The sequence below is a fragment of the Montipora foliosa genome, chromosome 8 (assembly GCF_036669935.1).
Source record: "Montipora foliosa isolate CH-2021 chromosome 8, ASM3666993v2, whole genome shotgun sequence".
NCBI lineage: Eukaryota > Metazoa > Cnidaria > Anthozoa > Scleractinia > Acroporidae > Montipora > Montipora foliosa.
In genome coordinates this window covers 37,817,659-37,842,196 of record NC_090876.1, presented here as the reverse complement: position 1 = coordinate 37,842,196, position 24,538 = coordinate 37,817,659, and the positions used below count along the sequence as shown (strand labels likewise).

General features: G+C 41.2%; 1 protein-coding gene, 1 long non-coding RNA gene and 1 pseudogene across 2 annotated transcripts; 2 read left to right on the top strand and 1 right to left on the bottom strand.

Annotated features, from left to right (window-relative positions):
* Positions 1–1,692: 1,692 nt before the first annotated feature.
* Positions 1,693–4,862, top strand: LOC137967397 (uncharacterized). The gene is made up of 3 exons (XR_011116531.1): positions 1,693–1,836; positions 3,670–3,714; positions 4,635–4,862. It is a non-coding gene; the product is annotated as an uncharacterized lncRNA (long non-coding RNA).
* A 1,074-nt stretch (positions 4,863–5,936) lies between these two features.
* On the bottom strand, positions 5,937–8,522 carry LOC137968778 (uncharacterized). The gene is made up of 2 exons (XM_068815267.1): positions 7,371–8,522; positions 5,937–6,125 (listed from the first exon to the last, which is right to left on the bottom strand). Exons 1-2 carry the CDS (start codon positions 8,520–8,522, stop codon positions 5,937–5,939), a joined length of 1,341 nt encoding a protein of 446 aa, XP_068671368.1.
* Positions 8,523–15,643: 7,121 nt separating this feature from the next.
* The window catches only part of LOC137968776 (uncharacterized), a 39,957-nt pseudogene continuing 31,062 nt past the window's right edge, over positions 15,644–24,538 (top strand).

Genomic DNA, 24,538 nt, shown 5'->3' with positions numbered 1-24,538 from the left:
AGATACAGTTGGTTCAAGTGAGAAATCCAAATCCAAATCGTAGACGCCTGCGGCTGAGAGCCGAGAGACCCTTCAAAGGTGGCTTTTGGTCAAATTTTTCAAGAAATGTTCAGTTTTCTAGTTGGCATGATTGGATTTCTGCGACCAAAGAGCACAAAAGAGGGAGTAGCGTAGCAGCTCTTGCAAGGTACAATCTGACTGATGCGATACCCGAACTCGAAGCAAATGACTAAACAACACCATAGAAACTGTAGAAGCTGTTACAATACCAAATAATACCAGTTTGGTCTTTTGTTTTTGAGTTGAGCTATCGAACTAATCGCATTATACTTTCCGAGAGTTGTTACACCAATAAAAAGAGGAGCTGTTTTCGATATAAGATCTTCCGTGTGCGCTGTCAACGGCTTAAACATTGAGTTCACGAACAAAATAAGCCTCTCGTTTTTGTTCTTTAAATCCTCCAGCTTGCCGTGCACACGTTGACTTAGGATTCATCATCGATGGCTCAGGAAGCATTGAATACTCTGGCAAAGGAAACTTCCATAGATGCCTTCAATTTGTCCAAGCAGTTGTCAGACGATTCAACACAGACAACGGACAAACTCGAATCGGAGTCGTGCTATTCTCGTTCAGGCCTCGGCTGATTTTCGACTTCAAACGCTATCGTAACAAGGGACAAATCCTACGGGCAATCAGCCGCATACGGTACCCCAGGGGAGGCACGAAGACTGGCAGGGCCATGCGCTTTGCTTATTACCGTTTGTTTAGATACGCTCGCCCTGTTGTTCGCAAGGTAAGTTCTTCATGACTCGACGCCATATGTGGTTTGAGTTTGTTGGTTCTGAACTTAGCTAAGAGACGTTTTTGCATGGGTAGTCCTGACTGTTTTCCCCTCTCACGATAAGCCAAAATTTGATTTAATATAGAATTTAGTTTGACTTGTAGTTCCCTCAATTAGTAGAGCTTGTATACGGCTGAGGTCGTCTGTTAGAATTATCACAGTATTTGATCATAGAATTTGCTTCTGACATTGAAATAGAAATTGAATTTCATCTTCGATTTGATTGTTTCTACAAAATGGAGAGATTTATTTTCTCTAGAGTAATTTTTCTCATTTACATTACAATGTAATCTAACGTGGATGCAAAGCAATTTCGGGTTAAAACTACAAAATATCACGAAATTGCCTCGCATCCACGTTAGATTAGATTGTAATGCAAATGAGAAAAACTAACCGTGAAAAGGGCTATTGGAAGCTCAAGCAATCACGACAATTATTGTGACAATTGTGATAAATTTAATTTGTATATTTAAGAATGAAAAACAGTAGTTTCGCACGCTTTGCACGTGCGTTTTTTCATTTTTGTATATTTTGTAGCCGTTTTCGTTCTTTCCACGACGTGAAATGAAATTGGCAGGTGACGACACATTTTCAATGTTTTCTATCAATCTTCAAATCGCTCACACCCATTTAATTTCAGGAGAATTAAAACACATTTTGGAAGCCAAATGACTTAATAATCGAGACATTATTTCAGAAAGTTTTCGCTGTCGTCAACGTCATCCTTTCAATTAACTGTAGTTTGACTCAAGGCTGTTTCTCAAATTCATAGGTTGCCATAGTGATGACAGATGGGAAATCCTACGACAATGTAGCTACACCTGGCCGAATGTTTCGTCGCAAGGGCATCAAATGCTACGCGGTGGGAATCGGTAAGAGGTTTAACAGGAGACAGCTGTTACAGATAACCGGTGGAGCTAGAAATCAAGTGGTGACTTCAAGATTCAGGAGGTTGGGATCGATAGTTGGAGCCATTGGCCGCGGAGCCTGTAGAGGTAAGAGAACAATTTAATGTAGTGCTTCCTTATTTGTGGGAAGGGACAGGCCGGCGGGACGGGAATTCGGGAGAATAGACGGGAGGGAAGAAAACGGGAAGCGGGACAGATTGAGAGGAAGATTCAAAACGCGTTCGCGTTAGAAATTAGGGAGCTTAAGCAACGACAACGGCGACAGCAACGAAAACGTCATCTCAAAATATACATTCGCGTAATTTTAATCGCTAGGTGACTATTTCAACCTTTGGATATGACAAGGGTGTGGTAGTTCGTCAAAAATGACATTCTTTGGAACCGCCCTTAATTTAGGAGAGAAAATGAAAATTTATCCTCAAGTGCTGACTACCTTGATAAACCTCAAATTTGGTTATTTCAGGTTGTTTTGCTGATGACGGCAAATAAATGGACAAAAGTGAAAAACGCATGTGCAGAGCGTGCAAAGCTATTGTTTTTGCCCACTGAATAAGCAAATTTGTGACGTTCTTGTTGCCGTCGCCGTTGTCGTTGCTTAAGCTCCCTATTATCAATTCGCCACTTTGTGGTTGCGCGGGAGACTGTGTCGAGAAATGTTACCGTGATCGCGCATGCGTCAAACCTACGACATTCATAAGGCTCAATGCCCTAAGTAGAAGTTAACTGGTATCGTTAAGACGTCTTTTTGCTTTGAGTCTATTATCAATGCTGCCTTCTGATTGGTTGAGCTACCAGTAGGCTATTTATTATAGCCCACTAGTAGCGAAAAGCGCCGGCTTTGAAAACCAAAACAACAATTGAAGTCTAGCTTTAACTAGCGAAAGATGTTTTGTCTCGATATTTTTTTGACCAACTTCGGCCTCATGGGCTATTGACTCAGAGCCCATTCGGGCTCGAGGAATAATTGTTAATTGCCTCACGTGAATTTGTTATTCTCAAAGGCTTGAGTCTAAATGTGATATACTAGGAAACTAAAAAACCAGACTACACTCTTTCTTTCATAAGAATGCACTTCTCAGAATATATTTTTGCATGTTGAAGGTCTGAAAAATACAATAAAATCTATCTATGTGAACAAGTAAGGCATACTTTTCTCTGTAAAATAAGAAAAGTCAAAATAGTAGTTCAGGCTCAAATTGGCAGAAAACTAAGAATACTCCAGCCTGGGCCAGCAAAACACTTTATTTTTTCCCTCATTTGTCGAATTATTTCCGAGAAATATTTCATAAAAGAAGTAGAGGTGAGTTGGGAGAATTCGAGATAGTTGTGCAAAAACGAGACGCAGTCGAGGGTTTGCATAACTGTCGAGAATTTTTCTAACTCCCCTAGTGTTTAGATGAGGCTATGCAAACACAGAAAAGTTCCGATGATATTGTAAACGCGTTAGCCAGGTCATAGTTTAAAGAAATGTGAAAAAACGGTAGATGGTGGGCAACAAACGTACTGGAGGCGGAACAGCATGAAACGGGACGTAGGGAATTTACAGGTTTTCTCTGGGTTCTCCAGGTTTCCTCCCTCAAGAAAAATTGATACCCAGATAGTTACGTCTAGCTGCGGTTCTGTGCTTTGAGATCTTACATGGGCCGTAGGGCTGCCGCCATAGGCACCTGCAGCTGTCACAGTTGAGTCCGGAAGATTGTATAGAAAGATAATAAGCACAGACAACAACTGAACTAAAGTGAAAATTTGAAATATTCCGTGCAACGAGGTCTCGTTCCCTGGGTCTTGTATTTCAAAGGTGGGATACTACTGTCCACTGGATAAGTATTACCATTATTGTATCTCTATTGAATAGTCTTGTACAGCCTTTGAACAATTGGGGCCTGGTAATTCACCATTTTAACGTTGCTATTTTCTTAGGAGGCCGACCAATTCGCCCGCCAAGGCCCCCGCCACCTGGAAGGGGTAAGTAATGAGAGTGATGAAAAAGAACTTGCGTTTTGATTGGTCAAAAGTCTATTGGTTCATCCCTTAATATTTTTTTACTTCATGCTGTTATTTTATAAAAGAAATCGATTGCATGCAACGTGCTCAAACTATCGCCGACCTTTTCGAAAGTCTAGAGCCTGTTGGAGAATGTGTTCATATCCTCGGATTTGCCGTGTTCGTAGTTTGGTAGTTTCATTGGTAAGCAACATCCGAGACGATTGCGAAATTATTAAGTCTCCGCATTTTTTCCTGTTTTCCTGACGTGGAAACTAGGCTCTGCTATGGCCCTATGGCTACTAATGCTATGGCCCATGAAGGCGTTGAGGCCACATCTTAAGATATCATCACTTCGAAGAGAGCTTCATGTCCTTGCGCGGGAATTGAAACAATTGCGCCAAAAACTCCAATAAGGGCCCCAATAACGACTATTTCTGAAAACCTTATGTATTATTATTATTATTATTATTATTATTATTATTATTATTATTATTATTACATTTTCTCAAAAACCAACATTTGACTTGATTTACTTTCATTGTTAATTTCAGTTTACAGTGTCCCCAATTAGCGCTCCAGCGCTAGAACGACTAGAAAAGTCCCTTTCCTTTCCTTTCCTTTCTTCCTTTTTAGTATTGAATTTTTAATTTGTTTGTTTTCCACAGTATTACAAAGCACCATGAGCTATTGTTAATAAGAATTTTTAGCCTTGTAAATACTATTCATTTTCTATTGAGCGATTATTATTATTATTATTATTATTATTATTATTATTATTATTATTATTGCTAGTAGTAGTAGTAGTAGTAGTAGTAGTAGTAGTAGTAGTAGTAGTAGTAGTAGTAGTAGTATATTATATTATATTTTTTTAATTGTTGTCACTTTTCATTTTCTCTAAGTTTGCCGAGCCCGACTCGACTTAGCGTTCATCATCGATGGCTCAGGAAGCATCGAGTTCTCCGGCAAAGGAAACTTCCGAAGATGCCTCAACTTCGTCCGAACAGTGGTCAGCAAGCTCAACACTAACAATGGTGAAACTCGGATTGCCGCAGTGTTGTTCTCGTCCAAGCCTCGGGTGATATTCGGCTTCACACGCTATCGTAAGAAGGCACAGATTCTGAACGCGATCAACCGCATACGATACCCCAGGGGTGGTACCAAGACGGGCTGGGCCATGCGGTACACGTATTCGCGGGTGTTCAGACAAGCGCGCCGCAGAGTTCGTAAGGTGAGGTCTGTCGTTCGTTCGTTCTCACGCTGATGGACATGCTAACTGGATGCGGGTGTTCTGAGAATAGGGATTGCTTTTTCATGTTATTGTATCCCTCAGTAAGTACGCGCTGTGATTGGTCAATTTTGCGGGCCGTATTCTACTGTACGGCCCACTACGGTCCTCTGAATTTAAAAAGTTTGATCAACATTTTTGTGTTGCGAACAATTTCTAGCAAGTTTTTAATTTTCGTCATGAGAAATAAATTTGTGAAACTGTTGAATTTTGTTGATTTCATTATGGCACTGATTCAGCGACGTTTTGTTCAACAGCCAATAAAGATTGATTCGTCTTTTCGATTTTGATGCACGCCAATCATTTGTGGCCGTTGAATGTTACGCTTGATTTCAGCTAGTTTCCTTTCCCACGCGCATGATTAACCTCAAAGTGAAAACTCGATTCGTAACTTACGGTACGGACCTCGAACTCGGTTAGTGAGAGGTATTTATTGATTATATGGAAGCCGGGCTATACTAAGCAAATACGAGTTTTGATATAAATTGCGCAATCAATTCTATCTGACTGTGTTGACTTCATCTCCAAGGTTGCCATAGTAATGACTGATGGTCGATCTTACGACAGAGTGGCTGGCCCTGGACAGCAATTTCGTCGGAAAAACATTATCTGTTACGCGGTGGGGATCGGTCGAAGATTCAACAGGAGACAGTTGGTGCAAATCGCGGCGGGAAATCGGCGGAGAGTGGTGACTGTGGGATTCAAGGGCCTGCAATCCATCGCGGGGACTATTGCACGAGGAGCATGCACAGGTAAAGATAGCCGCTTGTTGAAATTTAATTTGAAACTTTACCTTTAATATCCTTTGATCATTATTGTGATTGTCATCATAATCATGATATTCGTCGTCATGGTCGTCGTCCTCATCATCGCCATGGTCATCATCATCATTATCATCGTTGCCATTATCGTCGGTCTAATCGTTGTTGTCGTCATCATCATCAATATCATGTTTATCGTTGTCGTCATTGTCATCAATGTCATGTTGATCGTTGTCGTCATCATCATCATCATGTTTATCGTTGTCGTCATCATCATCATCATGTTTAACGTTGTCGACATCATCATCAACATCAGGGAGCTTACGAAACGAGGACGACGACGGCTACGAGGACTTCATTTAAAAATACCAGTTCGCGTGATTCATATCACTACGAAACTATTTCATGTCGTTTCGCGTTAAAAATGTGTAGTAACTGTCCAGGAATTAAACTGGTATGAGTGAGTTGGAAGCGTAGAGAGAGAACTGAAAATTCATCGTCATGTGCTAACGTCCTCCACAGAACCTTGGATTTGGTCATTTCACGTCGTCATTTAGGAGATGACGGCAAAGAAATGTACCAAAATGTAAAACGCACGTGCAGAGGCATTCTTTTTGCTCACTAAACCTATTGTTTTGTAGCGTAGTCGTTTCGTAAGCTCCCTATCATGTTCATCGTTGTCGTCATAATCATCAATATCATAAAAAAAAAAGTTAAAAAAGTTTTACAAACTCGGAGCTAAAAGTTAAAACTTATGAAATATTTCGTCCGTTTTTTCAACCGGACTTCATCAGTCAATGTTGTGAATGTTAAAAAGATGAATTTTAAAAAGGTTTTTAACGCCTCTTGGGGGTTAGAATTGTGTCATAGATGGCTGCTAATTCGTAACCATTGTCTCTGTTTAACGCCGGTTTCGTAAGTTTAATTTGAATAGCTTCTTTTATCTTGCGTTTGAAGGTGTTAACTTCGGTTGATAGTACATTTGTCTTATTTGGGTCCACCAAGTGGCCCTCCAGGCGACAATGCTTGTGAATAGCTGATGAACTTCTTGATTGGTGTTCTTTTACTCTGATTTCCAGAGAGCGGGCCGTTTCGCCAACGTACTCCTTGTTACACTTCTCACAATGGATCTGGTACACAGTACCGCATTTCTTGAGATTGACAGTTGTGTCCTTGACACGTACCAATTGTGATCTTAGAGAATTGACGGGTTTATGAATAAGTGTAACCTCGTGTGACTTGAAAGCTCTTTGTAGGCGTTCCGAGATTCCTTTGATGTATGGCGTTGATGCATAGATTTTCTTCTCGTTTTGAGGCTCTTCGGTATCTTCTGTTGTAGATTTTGGATGTGGTATTGTTAGCATCCATTCTGGATAGTTATTCATTTTTAGAGCTTGCTTGACGTGCTGTGTTTCTCTAGTTCTGTCATCGTTTTCCGTAACCAAGGTCTGAGCTCTCAACATCAGGGTGTTAACCACAGCTCTTTTGTGTTGTAGATGATGGTTTGATTGGAAGTTTAGGTACTGGTCCGTGTGCGTAGGTTTGCGGTACACGGAGATCTTGGTAGAACCATCTTGGTTAATACTCACACAGGTATCAAGGAAAGGAATCCTGCCATCCTTTTCTTGTTCCGAAGTGAACTGGATATGTTGGTCAATGGAGTTTAGATGTTCTGAGAAGGAATCGACGGCGTTTTCGTGAATCTTGGCCATCGTGTCATCCACATATCGATACCACATAGTTGGCGGGGTGGGGGCGGTGTCCAGAGCTCTGCTCTCGAACTGTTCCATGTAGAGATTGGCCACTACAGGGGAAATTGGAGACCCCATGGCGGCTCCTTTCTTTTGTTTGTAGAATTCACCCTGGAATGTGAAGTATGTGCTCGAGAGGCACATCTCTAGTAGAACAGATAATTGGGCGATGTCTAACGGGCATCTATCCGGTAAGCTCTGGTCACTTCCCAGTTTGGCTCTGACAACTGGAATGGCTTCATTGATCGGAATGCTGGTAAACAGTGAGGAAACATCGTATGAAACGAGTTTCTGTCCAGGGGGTACTTCAAGTTCTGTAATCTTGTTGACAAAGTCTTCACTGTTGACGATGTGATGACTGTTGAGGCCAACAAGAGGTTTCATAATCTTAGCAAGGAACTTGGCAGTATCATACATCACGCTACCAATGCTCGAAATTATTGGCCGTAGCGGTACGTCTTTCTTGTGAATCTTGGGTAGCCCGTAGAACTTTGGGACATTCTCTGCTGTGGGGTACAGTTGATTGTAAAGATAATTAGGGATTCTCTTTTCTTTGCGCCACTCCTTCAAGGTTTGAATGAGTTTGTTTTTGATGGCTCTGGTTGGGTCAGATGTCAGTTTTTCATACGTATTGGTATCGTCTAGAAGAGCCTTCACCTTGTTGTGATAATCTTGTTTGTTTAGGATTACCGTAGTGCGCCCTTTGTCCGCTGGTAAGATTACAATTGAATCGTCTTTCGCCAGAGCCTTAATGGCCTCCCTTTCAGCTCTGCTGATGTTTGATCTTGGGGGTTTGCTCTTGCTTACGATTTTAACTACTTCATTTCTCAGGCTCTCGGCTTGGCTTTTATCTTTTAGCTGATTACAGGCCAGTTCAGTGGCTGCCACGATCTCATCAACTGGGATCTTTGATGGAGTTACGCTAAAATTCAGACCTTTCATGAGAACCGAGCGTTCACTATCGGAAAGAGGGCGGTCAGAGAGATTCATAACCCACTTTGTCTGATCAATGTTTTATCTCCAATGTTTGTCGTCGGTGATCGAGTTTCTTCTTTACTCAGTAGGCGGTCAAACTTTTGCCTCTGGCGGCTCTTTGCCATCTCAAAGTGCGACGAATGTGTTTTCTCGAAGAGAGTTAGAATTTGGATGTTTAACTCTGTTGACACCTTGGATTGTAAACTTGATTTTAGTTCTTTTACGCTCTCCTTGTACTTTCTGATCGTAAAGTCGCATTGTCTTATTCGTTCCTGAAGAAGTTTTTTCTCGGCATTATGAATAATCTTCATGGTCTTAACACCTTTCATACAGGTTCGTAGTTTCAGGCTGTTTGGAGTAATGTTGTTGTATCTGCATCGGATGTTAAAGTGCTTGTGATTCTGCCACCGGGCGAGTTTTCCAAGCGTTTTCTCTCCTTTCCTAACCATCTTTAGGACTTCGCGTCCATGTTGTCGTAAGATACAATTAAAAAAATTTGTTTCCTGCTCCGGAAGCATAATAAAAGTTAAAAAAAAGTTTTTCAAACTCGGAGCTAAAAGTTAAAACTTATGAAATATTTCGTCCGTTTTTTCAACCGGACTTCATCACTCTCTGACCGCCCTCTTTCCGATAGTGAACGCTCGGTTCTCATGAAAGGTCTGAATTTTAGCGTAACTCCATCAAAGATCCCAGTTGATGAGATCGTGGCAGCCACTGAACTTGCCTGTAATCAGCTAAAAGATAAAAGCCAAGCCGAGAGCCTGAGAAATGAAGTAGTTAAAATCGTAAGCAAGAGCAAACCCCCAAGATCAAACATCAGCAGAGCTGAAAGGGAAGCCATTAAGGCTCTGGCGAAAGACGATTCAATTGTAATCTTACCAGCGGACAAAGGGCGCACTACGGTAATCCTAAACAAACAAGATTATCACAACAAGGTGAAGGCTCTTCTAGACGATACCAATACGTATGAAAAACTGACATCTGACCCAACCAGAGCCATCAAAAACAAACTCATTCAAACCTTGAAGGAGTGGCGCAAAGAAAAGAGAATCCCTAATTATCTTTACAATCAACTGTACCCCACAGCAGAGAATGTCCCAAAGTTCTACGGGCTACCCAAGATTCACAAGAAAGACGTACCGCTACGGCCAATAGTTTCGAGCATTGGTAGCGTGATGTATGATACTGCCAAGTTCCTTGCTAAGATTATGAAACCTCTTGTTGGCCTCAACAGTCATCACATCGTCAACAGTGAAGACTTTGTCAACAAGATTACAGAACTTGAAGTACCCCCTGGACAGAAACTCGTTTCATACGATGTTTCCTCACTGTTTACCAGCATTCCGATCAATGAAGCCATTCCAGTTGTCAGAGCCAAACTGGGAAGTGACCAGAGCTTACCGGATAGATGCCCGTTAGACATCGCCCAATTATCTGTTCTACTAGAGATGTGCCTCTCGAGCACATACTTCACATTCCAGGGTGAATTCTACAAACAAAAGAAAGGAGCCGCCATGGGGTCTCCAATTTCCCCTGTAGTGGCCAATCTCTACATGGAACAGTTCGAGAGCAGAGCTCTGGACACCGCCCCCACCCCGCCAACTATGTGGTATCGATATGTGGATGACACGATGGCCAAGATTCACGAAAACGCCGTCGATTCCTTCTCAGAACATCTAAACTCCATTGACCAACATATCCAGTTCACTTCGGAACAAGAAAAGGATGGCAGGATTCCTTTCCTTGATACCTGTGTGAGTATTAACCAAGATGGTTCTACCAAGATCTCCGTGTACCGCAAACCTACGCACACGGACCAGTACCTAAACTTCCAATCAAACCATCATCTACAACACAAAAGAGCTGTGGTTAACACCCTGATGTTGAGAGCTCAGACCTTGGTTACGGAAAACGATGACAGAACTAGAGAAACACAGCACGTCAAGCAAGCTCTAAAAATGAATAACTATCCAGAATGGATGCTAACAATACCACATCCAAAATCTACAACAGAAGATACCGAAGAGCCTCAAAACGAGAAGAAAATCTATGCATCAACGCCATACATCAAAGGAATCTCGGAACGCCTACAAAGAGCTTTCAAGTCACACGAGGTTACACTTATTCATAAACCCGTCAATTCTCTAAGATCACAATTGGTACGTGTCAAGGACACAACTGTCAATCTCAAGAAATGCGGTACTGTGTACCAGATCCATTGTGAGAAGTGTAACAAGGAGTACGTTGGCGAAACGGCCCGCTCTCTGGAAATCAGAGTAAAAGAACACCAATCAAGAAGTTCATCAGCTATTCACGAGCATTGTCGCCTGGAGGGCCACTTGGTGGACCCAAATAAGACAAAAGTACTATCAACCGAAGTTAACACCTTCAAACGCAAGATAAAAGAAGCTATTCAAATTAAACTTACGAAACCGGCATTAAACAGAGACAATGGTTACGAATTAGCAGCCATCTATGACACAATTCTAACCCCCAAGAGGCGTTAAAAACCTTTTTAAAATTCATCTTTTTAACATTCACAACATTGACTGATGAAGTCCGGTTGAAAAAACGGACGAAATATTTCATAAGTTTTAACTTTTAGCTCCGAGTTTGTAAAACTTTTTTAACTTTTATTATGCTTCCGGAGCAGGAAACAAATGTTTTTAATTGCATCAATATCATGTTTATCCTTTTCGTCATCAAAATCAATATCATGTTTATCATTGTCGTCATCATCATCAATATCATGGTTTTTAGACTTAAATACTGTAGATCAGCGCGGCTTTGCTTAGAAACGCTATTTCTTGTTGAACTAAAGCGCTAATTCCGCCTGTTTTCATTCTTTTTACAGCGATAAGTGTCTCATTTTAAGATGGGATATTGCGTCGTGTAATTGTAAGGAAATGTCCAATGTCAGTTTGACGGATGGCCATTAGTGTTGACCGAAAGATGCATGCTGTAAACTAGCATGATACTGGTCACATTAGATTACATGTAGGGGTGGACGTACGGACAGTCGATGACGTCATGGCTATAAAACCAAAATTTCTCGCATAGGCTCGATTACCAGCCGCTGTTTCGGGAAATGAGCCAGCGCTCACTCCCGAAATCTCGGCTGGACGCGTGAAGTGAGCCATTGTTAATCTCCGCCAATCAGAAACTCGCCTGCACAAATCCGTCTGGCATAAATTATATGTTTTGGCTGCAAAGGTATTCTTTGACCCGGCCTGTTCGAGATTTACAGTGCTTTTAATGTAGGAAACATCCAAGATTGCGACAGCGAAAAGAGTTCGAGAAGCTGGAGAATGGGAACGGTGACGTTTCCTACGGCCTGAGTTCGCAAACTTCACTGATTTTCCAGTTGGCGCCAAGGTCAAAATACGGCTTTCAAATCCATTTCTATTGCAATTTTCTCCTCATACTTCGCTAATGTAAGAGCAAGTAAAATTCCTCAAGATCAATTGAAAGTACTGCTGAGTTTATTGGTGGCAAAACGAGGGGGCCGATGAGGTCGACCGAGACCTGAAGCCGCCGAAGATTTTTTTCATGATTCGCCGGTTGAATTCAAACTCACATTGATCATTCTGATCATTTAACCACAAACTCAAGCTCGTATCATCTGGAAACTTCGCACAGACGTTTTAAGCATTGTTATGTAATTTCTGTTTTCTTAAAATCAGTGTTTTTGGGATGTCTTATGCTATTTCCCTGCAACTATTGACTTCGCATAAATTATATTTTGAATTTACGTAACAGACACAATCTATCGCTCACGCGTCCAGCCGTCTCTTCTCGAGGAGGATTACCCGAACTCGAGTGAGCGGCGGAAATCGAGCCTATTTCTCGGATCGATGGGTTACCATATTTTCTTAACTATGGTTCTCCGCGCGCGCGACGAAGGCTCGCGCGGACGGAGCTCCGCTATTAATCGGAAGGTCGTAGGCTCCACTCTTCGGAGCACTCGGGTTTTTCCGACTTCCTCCAAATCTCCTTTCGCTCATTGGTAGAGCACCTGAACTAGTCATCGGAAGGTCGTAGGTTCGACTGCTAGTTCCGAGCACTCGGATGTTTTTCGATTTTCCTCGAATCTCCTTTCACTCAGTGGTAAAGCGCTCGAACTAGTAATCGGAAGATCGTAGATTTGACTGCTATTTCGGAGCACTCGATTTCTTTCCGACTTTCCCCGATTCTTCGTTTACTCAGTGGTAGAGCATCCGAACTAAAAGTTGGTAGGTCGTGCTTTCGACAACTGTAGAACACTCGGAGATTTTAAAGAATACAATTGTTCTACGATCATTTCACAACTGTAAACTATTTTTAGCGTTAGTCATTGTTACCTTTGCGCATAATTGCGTTGTCCATGTAAACAAACCCTTGATTTGTTGTGCTTACCCTTGAGGAGAACCAGTACCAAAGCTTCCTACCTCTACGCTAAATTTGATCTCAATTTGCTATTTTTTCAATCGTTCTTTCAGGAAGGCCACCTATACGCCCACCAAGGCCGCCTCCACCGCCGGGAAAAGGTAAGACATTTCTGAATTTTGATGTATGGTGCGTGTTGCGTGTTTTTTAGCGAAGTCAACAAATCTTCAGTCTAATTTTGTTTAGAAGAGTGAAACTTAAACTGAAAAAAAAAAAACCACCAGCAACGTTAGAAAAAACTCTTGAAATTATAACTTTGCGCTATCACAAGTTGACATTGCGAGAAGTCTATAATTTCGGCGAGAAATACACGCGCGCGCGCGCGAGACCCGGAAGACACGCGACACACCCGCGCTTTTGTGTTATCCTTCGCTGAAATTTGATACTACTCGTTTCAGAGGTATTTGGCGACTATTCCGTCTTCCTTATGTGATTATGCCGAGTATTACAGAATGGTCGCATGCCTCAACCATCCGTTGTAGTCATTGGATGCAGTTTTTGCCTTAATGAAGACTGTCTTGGATTACCTTGCATAGAACGAACTAATTGTTTAATACGTTATTGTTCCGCAGTCTGTCGAGCGCGGGTCGACTTGGCCTTCATCATCGATGGCTCAGGAAGCATCGAGTATTCCGGAAAAGGAAATTTCCGAAGATGTCTCAACTTCGTCCGAGCGGTCGTGAGCCAGTTTAATATGCGCAGTGGACAAACTCGATTTGCCGCCGTGGTATTCTCGTCCAAGCCTCGGCTTATCTTCGGCTTTACGCGATATCGAAGAAAGGCGCAGATCCTAAACGCGATCAACCGCATACGGTACCCCAGGGGTGGTACCAGGACCGGCTGGGCCATGAGGTATACGTATTTCCGAGTGCTCAGACAAGCGCGCCGTGGAGTTCGCAAGGTGGGTGGTACCAAGACCTATTATGTAATCTTCGTTCTCGTTTCTAGAGACCGCGATTTTTCTCTTTGTCCATGCTAGAACTATGCGCGGCCGTGTAAAGGTCGATTAGAAAAGAACCAGAGATTTCGCCAGCCTTTCGTCAAAAAAGCGCCTTCGATTCTTTCTTCTAAGCCATAAGTATGCGGGTCCCAGATTTTCAATGGGTGGATAGAACCATCAACCGGAGAGCTCAATTAATTTTGATAGCACTTATCCACTGGAAAATTATTTATCTAATGGATAGCGCTGAGAGGTTTGCACAATACTGTAACACCGACATAATGACATTCTCGACACATAGTAAAATCAGACTCCTAACCAAACAGTACTAAATAAAGGTCTTAGACTCAAGGGGACACAGCATGTAATTGTTACGAATTGTCTCCCTCGCATCTTATGGCACCTTGTGACGCCCATACAAGGCGACTTAAACCCTAAGTTGTATCGCGGACATTTATGAACCAATGCTATCCCATCTTTGAGCAACAAGGTCCAGGAATAAACAAGAACATGGATAAATGCCTATCTATTTTATTTGTTTGATTCGCAGATGAGAACAATATCGAGACCCAGAAATTAAGGAATGATCTGGCCCGGGTTGCTCGAAGCATGGTTAGCGCTAACCAGCGTTAAATACAATGGAAACGTATAGGATTTGATACCTCTTAACCAACGGTTAGCGCTAACCAGGCTTCCAACAACCGGCCCCTGACGAATATCTACGCGCCTAATTCCATTTTAATTAATGTTTTTGTTTTGATGGACATTAGCATCTGTTGCGGCGTTCTAAAGCTAGCATTTCAATTAGAAAGTTTCATCTTGAACGCGACGGCATGGACTAATTTGAGGAAAAGGGAAAGGAAATCAAATAAACGGTAACCTGGGAATCAGATGGGGTCTTTATGACCCGGAAATGACATCAGTTACTGACCTTTGAACCGGAAGTGGAGTGAAGCAGAAGTCAGAGTTGGTTACACTTGACCTTTTTCATTTTTATTTTTTTTACCAAGATTTTGTCTTCTTTCTGTCTTCTAAGGTTTGTATAGTGATGACTGACGGTCGCTCCTATGACAGTGTAGTCGGTCCAGGCCGATTCCTTCAGCGAAAGAGGATCCAGTGTTATGCCGTAGGAATTGGTCGAAATTACAACCGAAAGCAACTGCTGCAAATAACGGCAGGAAATCGGCGTCGAGTGGTCACAGCAAGTTTCAGAAACTTGCAATCTGTTGTGCGAACTATTTCACGCGGAGTTTGTGGAGGTACTGCTATTGTAACTAAAAGATGGAGAATGGTGGAGACTCGTCTCGTTCAACCTCCAAATCTCCCCCTGTTAACGTTCTGTTGAGAACAGTTGTTTTTGAAGTCGATTTTGCATTATTTAACTTACACTGAAAGAGATAGGACCTTTTGAGTTCACTGTTCACAGAAGTTAAGCCCTGTTAGACAAGGTGGATGTTGAACTGTTAAACCCGTGCTGTACTCCTTGGGGAGTTAGGCTGACGTAGTTGTGATCAATCACGCTTCCCCCCTCTACGATCATTGTATGTGGACTGAGTTTCAGTCCATCTCAGTCTGGCTTCGAGGGTTTTCTCGGGGTACTCGATACATGCCAGCAGGGCCTGATCAAGACACCTTACGCCTCACTGGACCCATATTGATAGCCGTTTGTATAGCTAAAATAGTCATCCTGTTAAAATATGGGGAAGGACTAAGGGTGTAAATTAGGGGTGCGTTCAATTGACTGTATTCCGGAATAAGAATACGTGGAGTGATGATTCAAAACGGTATGTCTGGCGTTTTGAAGCAATAAGGATTCTAAAGACACGTTTAAAATAGCATTTTAGCAGGTGTTTGACAATTTTAATGTGAATCTCCGTAAAAACAAAGGATTTCTAACTTCTATTCCAGGTATTCCTATTCCGGAATACGGTCAATCGACTGCACCCTAAGTAAGCACACCTGAAATATCGTGAATGACAATGAATGAAACTGTTATATTCCAGGAAAGCGCCCTATTTTCCCACCAAGACCCATAGTGCCTACTGGAGGTACGTGATACATTTTTAATTTTAAGATGAGAGCGTTTTGACGGGTCTTACTAAGGCGCTCTTTTCGCCGGGGACTGGCTTCCAGGTGTGGTCTTCTCCAATCAAAAGTTATTATTTGTTCACGTGATCAGCGGTGACATTGGTTCCCTGACACAAAAATGCAAAAGTGTAAAAATCCAAATATGTTATCAAGTTCCAAAAGTAAAAAGAAGCACCGGATACTGGTAAAGGATTTCATCAGCAGTCAATTCTTAAATTCAAATGAGAAAAAGCAAGGCTGATCAAAGCTAAGAGTGAAAGGAGTATATCTTCTTTGGTCCAGCATTGGACAAAATAAAGAAGTAGACTTTATGCAAATTTGAGTTATAATTGAAACGAGTGCGTGTTTTGTTCGTTTGCTTGTTTTTTGTTTTTGTTTTTTACTAACAGGTAGAAGATTTAGGATTACCACCAATTTATACGGTGAGTTATGTCAATCTGAAGTAAGAGTTTGATAATTTTAAATTAGCCAACTGAAATTCCCATGCACATTTGTGTTGTACCCTTTCTGTCTTGATGCCATCCAGCGCAGTTGTGTCGGCAGTGTACTGGCCATGACACCATAAAAAAGGCGTGTCTATCTAGCGTTACATTGTTCTGTGAAAACGAGGTCTTTACCTTGGGGAATCAAGCTGGCGTAGTAGTCATTATCCACGCCTCCGTCCTCTCGATTTGACTGAAGGCCCGTTTACTCATTCGGTTTTCTGCTCGATGCAATTTTTCTCGCGTCCGAACTGCAGCAAATTTCGATCAAGTTCGAAACCCCTGCGATGTCGCCACGAAAAGTCGCGTCAAATTCGCGCTGAAATTTAAACTGCCCCTTGAAAATCGATTCTTCCCCGAGAAAGTGGGCAGTCATTGTGTAGGAATGAAATTCATTTTCTACCCTTCCGCACTCTATCCTACCTGAAATTTGTCTTTCCTTCCAACCCTTCTGTTTCAGCTCAAATCATTGGATGCTTCAAAGACACTGCTCGACGTGCCATTCACACCTTGGAAGGAAGGAGCCGTCTTCTGCGAGGAAAATACCAAAGACGACGCTACGCCTTGCAAAAATGTGCTTTGGCTACTTCAAAGCGAGGCTACTCGGTGTTCGCTCTCCAAGATGGCGGCTGGTGTGCTTCTGCTAAAACCGCTCACTTGACGTACAGAAGATATGGAAGAACACGAAAATGCGGAAACTGGAAGGGAGGCCCTTGGGCCAACGATGTTTATGTTCTCAGAGGTTTGTCGGTTTAAATTACAAGGATTTTAGTGTTGCATTTATTGGCTTACTGGTTAGTCATCGAGTGAATGCCGAGGAAAAATGTGCACGCGGGCGAGAAGTGGCGGCGCGAGATTTACCAGATTGAGAGCAAGAAGTGGGAATCCCTCACCTCGCATTTCCTGTTCCCCGATTCCTCGCAAATTTAATCGCGCAACGTCCAAAAAAAAAAAAAACAAAGTGAAGGACGCGCAGTTTCTAATCTCGTACCCATATTTAATGCTTTATTTTGTTGAGTTCATTTTTATTCCCTAGGAACATGCGCGACTCGAACCAAAAGCAATTTCTGCTGCGTTTTCCCGTTCATATATAAGGGCAGGCGATACAATAGCTGTACCAGGATCAAATCGCCCAAGGGCCCTTGGTGTGCTACCACTCCCAATTACGACGCGGATAAAATGTGGGGCTACTGTCCAAGTGGAGGAGGTAATTTTATGCTTTTAAAGTTTTCAGACATTTCCACAAACGTTTGCATTCTAGCTGCTCTTTCGTCCTTTCAGCGGTTTGATGCATTTATTTTCCAACCCTTCAATGCGTACGAAGCCTTTCCTTCCTGCCATAAACACTTTCATAATTTTTTTTGTTTTTACAGGACCTTACATAAAACTCACACCACCGTTTAGACGTAAGTAATGGTATTATTTATCAACTTAAACTGCGCAGATATCATTAGAATATTTTCATCTATAAATTTATCTTTATTTTTATACTAATTATCGTCAACAGCACGATTTTAGAGAAAAAATTCTCTTCAATTTTTTGTGTGTTAACAAAGGCGAGTTAGGCTGATTAACATCAAAATAAAGTATTATTTATCGACCGCCATTTTTGCATTCGGTGATGTCTTCCGAGAAACCCAAAATGACCTCACCGTCTAGTAGTAATTAATACTTGCTAAGAAACGCCTTCTGACATAAATATGTCTGAGGATTTTTTCTTTCAAACTAAAGGCCATGGAGGAAGAGTATCAATACGCTGGAGAAATTCATTTCACAATCTATTCCACAAGTAGTTGTAACAACTACATTCTACCTTACCTTTTTCGCTTGCAGATATTGTTTTCCAAATGCAGATCATGTGACGATACCTAGGAGGTTTGAACCTCTGGGCCAACTTTTTGCACTCACTTACAAAATGACACACACTCTCTACTTTTTCACCCTACATTCTACACAGCGATGACGCAGCAGTCCGATTAATGTGATGTTTCGCGTAATTAGTCCATAAAGCCTATTCCTGTGCTGCACACATAAGGGCTTCTGTTTGAACCTTCAAGTCAGATGATCTAAGAGCCAGCTCCAAGTGTGTTCCGTATCTGTGGTTTCCGGCATATCATTATTATTATGATTATGATCATTATCATTATCGTTATCGTTATCGTTATCGTTATCGTTATCGTTATTGTTATCGTTATAAATATAACTGAACCTTATTCAGCTCAGATCGTCCAAGTAAGTAAATGCGAAGAAGACTTCCGTCAAGTTATCAAAACATCAGTCTCTAAAAACAACATTCTTTCCCAGGGCTTCAATCTCCCTGACAATCAGATTCCATCAAGTCACCTTTGGGTTCAAACCATTCTGAATCCTGTTTTCGTTTCTTGTTGCAGTCCAAAGAATTGGTTGCTACAAAGATACAGCACGTAGAGCCATCCCTCAGCTGGACGGAAAAACTACCCTCTTGAAAGGAAATTACAAAAGACGGAAGAAAGCCATCGAGAGATGCGCCTACTCGGCCATACGATTTGGATACTCGATCATTGGAGTTCAAGATGGCGGCTGGTGTGCATCAGGACCGCGGGCTCGGTATACCTTCGCGAAGTATGGAAAATCACGGATATGTAAAAATGGCAAAGGAGGGCCGTGGGCTAACGATGTCTATAGAGTTATAGGTTGGTGAAAGACTTAATTAAGATAGTATATCTATGGTTTTATAATTAATTTGTTTAGTCTCATGGTTATATAACTCTACTTATTCGAAAAGCTACAAATATTTATCAATACGTCTGATCAAATGAGTTGTTGGTTTGATGAAAGGTGAAAACCAGAGTAGCCTGACGAAAACCTGTTGGATCAGAGTAGAAAACAACAAACTCGACCCGTGGAGTTCGGAGTCGAACCTGCGGGGCACATTGGGGGAATGCGGGTTCTCTTAACACTGCGCTAGCCCTACTGTCCACTCTTTGAAGCTTCTGTTCACTCATTAAAGGAATGTAGGGTCGGTTTCTTTTCCATACATGTCCAATGGAGCTGAATAATGAGATTCAGGCTCCTTTGCATAAGTGTCACAAGGTGTCCTATAATGCCTAATAACTTGGCATCAGAGGGGCACTTTATGACGTCTACACAATATGGAAAGAATCTTACTTTGTCGGTCTATTGGAAAACCCTCTTCTTTTGGGTTCTATTGGGAGAAAACCTTTAAGCGTCAAACATGTAAAACGAGGGGCAGCGTTCTCTATAGTTTTCGTGGGCGTTTTTAGTGGTCGTTGAAAAGGTGTGGAAACGACTTTTCACTGGGATATCGTGTTTTCAGCCCAACATTAAATGTTGGGAAACACGTTAAAGTTTTCAGGATTTTAATTTACACTTTAAAGACAAATTACAAAGGACTACACTCCGCACGCATATAGCAAGCTAATCAAAGCGTGCAGTGCTATGATCTACATTAGTTTTGGAGCAATATCCGTCGTTTAGACTTATAAATATAGAAATCAAAATAAATACAATAAAGGGGAAAGAAAAGTACATTCATCTGTATGTTATGGTAGTAAGAAGCTTTTAGCATAGCAATTAACACTTGGGAATCAACGTAAGCATCCTCACGCTGAAATGCTTCAAACACTGAAGCATTTCCAGTCCGAATTTGTTTTTTGAAGATCCTTTTAGTAACTAAAGGATTCGCTAATTACGAGGTAGGGAATATTTATAGTTTATTCTAACGTAGTCAAAGAAACTACTCTCGGATCTCAACGAAAGCCTTTGTAATTTTCATCCAAGCATCATCAACCTTCTTGTTTTCCTTAGGTAAATGTCGCAACAGAGCAACAAACGGCTTCTGTTGCGTTTTCCCGTTCGTTTACCGTGGGCGGCGTTATAACCGCTGCGCTCGAACGCGGCGCGGTAGACCGTGGTGTCCAATCGTTCCTAACTATAAACCTGGCAAACGATGGGGCTTCTGCCGAGGAGGACAAGGTACTAGTCGGTTTTATTATTTTGATACAATTAAATATTAAAATTAATATTTAATATGCAAAATCATTAATAATTCATGATCCTAACAGCCTATCAAAAAACCGATAAAACGTCACATGTATGAGCTTTATATCCTGATTGAACACTCCTCGTTAGTATTCTTTATATAAAGAATACTAATGAGGCATAGCTTGTTTTTCTTGTATGCTAATATTCACCTCTCACAATTTGAACCATTGTTTTGAGTCCAGAGGAACACGCTCTTTGTGGAATGTTTTTGAAGCCGTTCAAAAAACTCGCACCACGTGTTTTATCGGGTCTAAAAACATTCGGCTACGCCTCGTGTTTTTAAACCCCGATAAAACACTGCTGCTCGTTTTTTGAACATTACTTAAAGCCAATATTTAATATTAAATATTAAAATATTTCCGTTTTATTTACATGTTCACATAAACTTTTTTCCATTCCCACTGGCTAAGGGGAATGCAGTTTTCAGTTAACAATGTGTAGAAGAGAGAAATTTTAGTGCAGAGAGAAGTAGCGAACCGAACATCATGACTGGTCAGTGGTCACAACAAATCACACATAGCCAATCAAATGCTCGTTAAATCTGAGATCTCGGTGAAGGTGTCGGCGTGTTGCTCTTTGGTTTTTGTAAATCCATGAGCATATGATGCAGTTGATGTTTTTGAAGACTTCAAGTTGTAATCTACGGACTCGAGCAGTTTCTACATGAAAGGGTGATTAACTGTTTGCTTGTTTGTCATATATGAGATTGAATGCAATAAGTGGTTAGTGCAAGCAATAAGTTAGCTATGAATCGAACTACTTGTATCCATACAGCTTCTTCCAAAATGGCCGCTGATTTATGCGCATACAAATTGGCCCTTGTTGCCTCGTTCAAGATAAAATATTATTTTGAATTTTAAGCTTAAGAACGAGGCATCAAGGGTTAATTTGAATAAAAACAAAAGAATATTTAAATGGCGCCCATTTTGGAATAAGATTATGTGGCCTTGTTAAGTATAGTATGGTAATACTCTTCATAGAATAACCGATGACAAACGTTTAGGCTTACATAATAAGTATGAAAAGATTACAACAATTAATGCATAAAAAAAAGTGAAATACTGGCTATAAAAAGGTGAAATAGCACCTATTTAGGAAGATACTTGTTACAGTCGCCGTACGAAGATGCTTATTACTCTTGTTTTCCTTTCAGCTCCACCAATTAGGATAAATGGCGTACGGAGTGAGTAGTTGCCTTAATTAGTTTTGTCTGGTGTGCTCGTTATGGACTGATCCAAATTTCCTCTGGTTCGTCCAATCGAAAGATTTTTTATTGTCAAATGTTGAGACGTCTATAAGGTTAAAAACTTGGGAAAAACTGAGTATCGCTTGTTTCACGACCGAGCCAAAAGGGGCGTGGGGTCTATTCCTGATTTGACGTCACAAAGTACTTTACAATGCATATTTGGAAAGACTTAAATCCATGTAAATCATGTCGCAAATACTATTTTTCTTTCGCCATCTCAGTTTTATCAGAAATAACATTCAAACAGCGGTGACAAACATCAGATATAAACGCATCATTTGAAATATTATCTTTTACGTGACGTTTCGTATGCACTCACGTCGCATTAAATCTTTCTTTCTTTACAAAGGGCGCGTTCGATTGACCCTATTCCGGAATAAGAATATGTGGAGTGATGATTAAAACAGTATGTTTGGCGCGTTTCGAAGCAGCAAGGATAATAAAGATATGTTTAAAATGGCATTTTAGCAGACGTTTGACAATTTTAATGTGAATCTCCGTAAAAACGAAGGATTTTTAACTTGTATTTCATGTATTCCCATTCCGGAATACGGTCAATCGAACGCACCCAAAGATAGACTTAGCCAAATGGCTAAAATTGTATATAGAGCTGCCTGTTGGGACTGCAATGATTCTTATATCGGAAAAGCTAAAAGACGATTGTATGACAGAAAAACTGAGCATTTTAAAGTATTAATTAATGGTTATCATACGTCGGCTCTTGCGGACCATGTTACATCAACTGGTCACAGTTTAAAATGTCGAGATCATTTTGGGATTTTAGGGAAAGGGTGATCCGACACTCACTGTAAAATAAAGGAGACACTTTGTCTATTAGTTCTTGTCACCTCCATTGTTACTTAATAGTTAACAGTTAATAAGTATTTAAAGTCCAATTTTGTATTACCCGTCGCTTCTGAAGATGTATGCAGAAGCATACGAAACGTCAAGTAAAAGATTATTTCAAGTGATGCGTGTATATCTGATGTTTCTCACCGCTTTTTGTGTATTATTTCCATGTAAATGTTTGTGACGTCAAATCAGGAATAGACCCATACCCATTCTGGCTCGGCCATGAAACAAATGGTGGTAGTTAATTTGTAAGTTTTTACGCCCGTGGAAAGTGAACATTTTGGAAAAAAGACAAAGCAAAATGTACTTCGAACAGGCGCAAGGATGCATTTGACCAAAAAACAAATATCTTGGCGTTAGGTGCACGTTAAAGCGCTTTTTGCAAACATACACAAGTTACTCCAAAATTCGACTTGGAGACGACTAGAAGTTTCGCTGCTTGCTTTAAAGCGCTCAGAAAGGCGGTGGAAGAGAAGTTGGAAATGCTATTTGCTTAGGACAATTGGACAGATAGTTGAAGAAAAAGTTTGTTTGTTTGTTTCCATTCTCTTACAGTTCGGTCATCGGGATGTTGGCAAGACAAGGGTCGCAGAGCAATCTCTCAAATGGACGGACGAAACATGTTAGTCAAAGGTTTCTACAAAAAACGAGCAGACGCCATCTTGAAATGCGCATTGATTGCTATGAAGTACCGCTGGCGTGTGTTCGCAATACAGGACGGCGGCTGGTGCGCTACTGGCCCCAGGGCCCATCGGACATACCGGAAGTACGGACGATCCAATAAATGCAGGAATGGAAAAGGAGGCCCATGGGCCAATGATGTGTACCGCATATCGGGTGAGTTAACTTAAGCGTACTTTTACGTCTTGTTAACTGTGTTTTATGTGCGGGCTGGTTTTGATTGCTTTGTTTGTGAACCTATTTTTGTAGGGCAATTCTTTAAAAACGCTTCAAAATTAACTCCACCCGCTCCTAAATTCAACACATTGTGGGTATTTACGGTCTTTTCAGTTACCAGTGGTAACCAAAATTGTCCAGAGGCTGCGGAGGGTGGGGAGGTTATAACATGTCAAAAATACGTGAAGTATCCTTTTGGCCCAGAAAAAGGTTTGTGTCAAACGAGTTGCTCAAGTTCAGATTACCATTGTAAGAAGATTAAGATTACGAAGCAGACGTTTCGAGTGTTAGCCCTCTCTGAATTCTACGTATTGCAATTCTAACGCGTAATTCTTCAACAGACTAAACTTTAAAGTTCGTTTCTTTCATTTTAATTTTCTTTTCTTTTTTGATTTAAGGTTTCTGCCGAAAAAGAACTACGAGTAAATACTGCTGTGCATTCCCGTTTAAATACAAAGGCCGAACGTACAACAGCTGTACGAGAAGAAACAGCAAACGGCTTTGGTGCGCCCTGACACCTAACTACGATCGAGACAGGAAGTGGGGTTACTGTGCTAGCAGTAAGTCATAACTTTGTTCTGATTATACGTTCACGCCATAAGACGCCATTATTCAATAATACAGCTTGAATAAGAAGCGCAGATACTGTGCCCTGCAAAGCTAAAATGCGAAACTCACTTTTCGGAAGTTTTTTAGACACCGCGAACCTACAATAAGTTATTTTCCATTCTCTATCTTTACTTCAGCATAGTTTGTACCATTCCAGTTCTACAATGTTCTAGAATAGACTCCCATATAGAACAAAATTTGAAATAAATTCTCACAACAAAAAAATTAAATTCTACCCGGCTTGAGCTTACGAAAATTTGCACGTGCGTTTTTCCTTTTCTTTTCTTTTCTTTGGCCGTGCTAGTTTACGAGCAGTTTTTCAGGTCGCTTAGCGAGTGACAACCGAAAATTTCGCAAAAACAGTTCTGTTCTCAACTCGCTTAAAGTGTAGCGAGTCGGCAAATTTCAATAGAATAAACCGCTTTCGATATATTAAAATTCAGTCCTA